The 2,791-nt window shown below is 44.1% G+C and overlaps 1 protein-coding gene across 1 annotated transcript; it reads right to left on the bottom strand.

Annotated features, from left to right (window-relative positions):
* Positions 1-1,046: 1,046 nt before the first annotated feature.
* LOC103722313 (flavonol 3-sulfotransferase-like) lies at positions 1,047-2,269 on the bottom strand. Its single transcript, XM_008812823.4, has one exon. The coding sequence runs from the start codon at positions 2,256-2,258 to the stop codon at positions 1,233-1,235; it is 1,026 nt and encodes a 341-aa protein (XP_008811045.2). The 5' UTR covers positions 2,259-2,269; the 3' UTR covers positions 1,047-1,232.
* Between the last annotated feature and the right edge of the window lie 522 nt (positions 2,270-2,791).

The following is a 2,791-nucleotide window of genomic DNA, read 5'->3' as shown; positions in this document are numbered from 1 at the left end:
CTAATCCGAAGGACACCAATTAGGCGCCAAATTAAGAAGCATGTGCTCCATGCCATTACTTCCTACAAAATTAATAGCTGGCAATAGTTGAGGTTGTTGATGGGGAACTATCAGAGATGTGGTATTTTTTTCTCTTATAAAGCCAACAAAGAATGACGACAACAAAAAAAATAAATAAAAGGAAGTATGTGAAACGGTTGTCTGGTACCACACAAGAGGCCTCGCCCATGACTTATTTAATAGGATTAGATTGTGGTATCTATCTGCTGGTTTATCTAATCTACAGTGATCTAAGGGCACTGTATTTGGTATGCTACAATCCAAAGGCTAATTTTTTTTAACATCCCCAATAAATATGTCTCATATTGTGATAATATATTTAGGTCAGTGGGCCAGTCAGAGAGGTTTGGGCCCATTGACCATGCATGCTTTGCACGTGATGGTTGAGAAGAAGATTCCGATTGTAAGCCTTCTTCCCTCCCAACGCCGGCAGACTCCAGAAGTTCGAGGGCAAGTTGAACACGACTAAAACCCTAGGTTCTAATCTATAAAAAGAATGTCCTCTTCCTTCTATGGACTCCACCACCAAAACTGCGGGGAATCATTATCAATTACCAAGCCTTTTGCCAAGTTTTTCCTTGGATTACCGCCGGAGAAGATTGCTGGACTTAGATAAAGGCCCAAGCTCCTCTTCTTCTTTTCTTTTTCCGGTGTTATAGTACTTGATTTGGGCTGGCGAGCTGCCAGATGGGCATGAACAAAGTCTCCCTTGCTTTCTACTTCTCCCTTTCTTTTTGTCAACCACTGCCTGCCGCAGCTCGTTGCTCAGGGCCATCATCGTTGCCACCGCTAGAGGCCGCTATATGCAAATCCTTTACATCCTTTTGAAGAATTCCATTCAAGGAAAGATTAAGTGAAAGTTCTTTTTATCTTCATCTTCCTTCCCTGCACCGCCTCTGCTCATTTAGGCAGCGGCATGAAGTTAGTTTTTTTTTCTTTTCAATAGAAAAACAAGAGGAGGAGGTTTCCAGAAGAAGATTGGTAAATTTATCAGAAAAAAGAAAAGATTGGTAAGTTCCATGGAACTTTTATTAAGATCATAAAATATGATGGGGGCACACTTTGCTTTTAATCTTTTCTAAGAAAAGATTAACAAAGTTTACAAGGACGCATTTGAAAGAAAAATCACACCCCGCGAGCTGTGGAATCGCCCGCTGTAGCTTCTAATCCCCCTAAGCTTGGGAACTCCAACCGGTCAAACCAGATCCCTGAAGCTTTTCCTCGATGATGACGTCCAACCTCCGAGCCATCTCCGGACTCATATGATTCCTCCAATCGCCCTTGACTCCTTTCCTGAAGAACGAGGAATTGGCAAACTGATAAATCGGCCCGTGTTTCCTAACCTTATTCACCTCCAAGCTCTTCATGCTCTCCATGCTGCACAACCTTACAATCTCCTCCACCATCCCTCCCTCCTCCTCCTCTTCGGAGAACGGACACCCCACGAACTCCGCCAACCTCTTCACGTTGGCCACCGGCTCCTCCAACAATCCCTCATACTTGAGGAACAGCACCTTCTCGGGCCTTTTTAAGCTCTCCCTCCACCACCCCAACAAATGGTCCCATATGGGCCCAAAAGGAAACTTCCCCTCGCAGAAAGCCTCAAAGGCCTCCGTAAATGGAATTTTGTTCAGCTTCGGAGAAGACTTCTGGGTGAAGTGCCAAAAGGAGACCAAGGCATCCTTGGGGTCCCGGGCAATATAGATAATCCTGCAGCCGGAGCCCGCGACCGAGTCCTGGAGCAAGGAGTAAGGCATGTGGGTGGAGAGGATCCTCGGTGAAGGCAAGGCTTCAACTTTGGAGGCTTGGCCGATGGCGAAGCGTTCCTCTATATAAGCAACGCAGTCGTGAGGGTTCAGGCTAAGGAGAGGGTGGCGAGCCAGAGGGTACTGTTTTCGGGTCATGGTGGCGAAGACGAGGGCTTTTAGCCAGGTGGTACCGGATTTGGGGAAGGATACAAGGAAGAGGTCGTCGGGACGTGCCTTGAAGCGCTGCTGGATGGCCATGGCGCCCGGGAGAAAGCCCTCCGGGTACCAGAAGCCTTGGTATTTTCTGGAAGGAACCGATCCTTTCTCGAATGGGAGAGTTGAGATGAAGTCATCGTAATCCTCAAGACGTGGCTGAGAAGGGTGGTCCTCCTGTTCTTCTATTACTTTGAACGGAATGGGGGCACCAGAGCGAGGGGGATAAGTGGCCATGACGGGATGGAGGAAGCTCCAATGCTGATCTTCAGCTCTTATAAGCAATAACTTTTGATACGTAATGACAACGATTAGAGGAGCGGCTCAAAATAATTCGGTCGCCACGTTCATCATGTGCCCGCTTGCCCGACGTTTTGTTTGTTTGGTGCAGAATAAGTTGCAAGCGAGCGTCACGGCAACTTAATTATAGCTTAATTAAAAATAATTACAAATCATCTATTTTTGTTAAAAAAATAAATAACTTTAAGTTATACACAATGTAAGATATTTAGAGTTCATTGATATCTTTTTCTATTAGAAATTCCAAAGTTTAGAAAATAAATAAAGTTTTTTTTTGTCTATTTGCTATCATAGGGAAAAAGAATTATTTTTATATCAAAAAAATAATTACTGAAGCTTAGCAACATATTTTAAATTACACCAATAAGAAAAGATTTTATTAAGCATAATAAACCGCCATTCTGATACACTAATCAATATTGCCTTTACTGTTAAAGTTGTCAACTAAGGCAGGGGTATGATTCCATCTT

The sequence above is a fragment of the Phoenix dactylifera genome, unplaced genomic scaffold (genome assembly GCF_009389715.1).
Source record: "Phoenix dactylifera cultivar Barhee BC4 unplaced genomic scaffold, palm_55x_up_171113_PBpolish2nd_filt_p 000577F, whole genome shotgun sequence".
NCBI classification, from domain to species: domain Eukaryota; kingdom Viridiplantae; phylum Streptophyta; class Magnoliopsida; order Arecales; family Arecaceae; genus Phoenix; species Phoenix dactylifera.
Note: the sequence above shows the minus strand (reverse complement) of the source record. Positions and strands in the feature narration are given on the sequence as shown.

Bases quoted from the DNA above. Each gene is read 5' to 3' on its own strand.
- LOC103722313 (XM_008812823.4), bottom strand. From the start codon at position 2,258: ATGGCCACTTATCCCCCTCGCTCTGGTGCCCCCATTCCGTTCAAAGTA.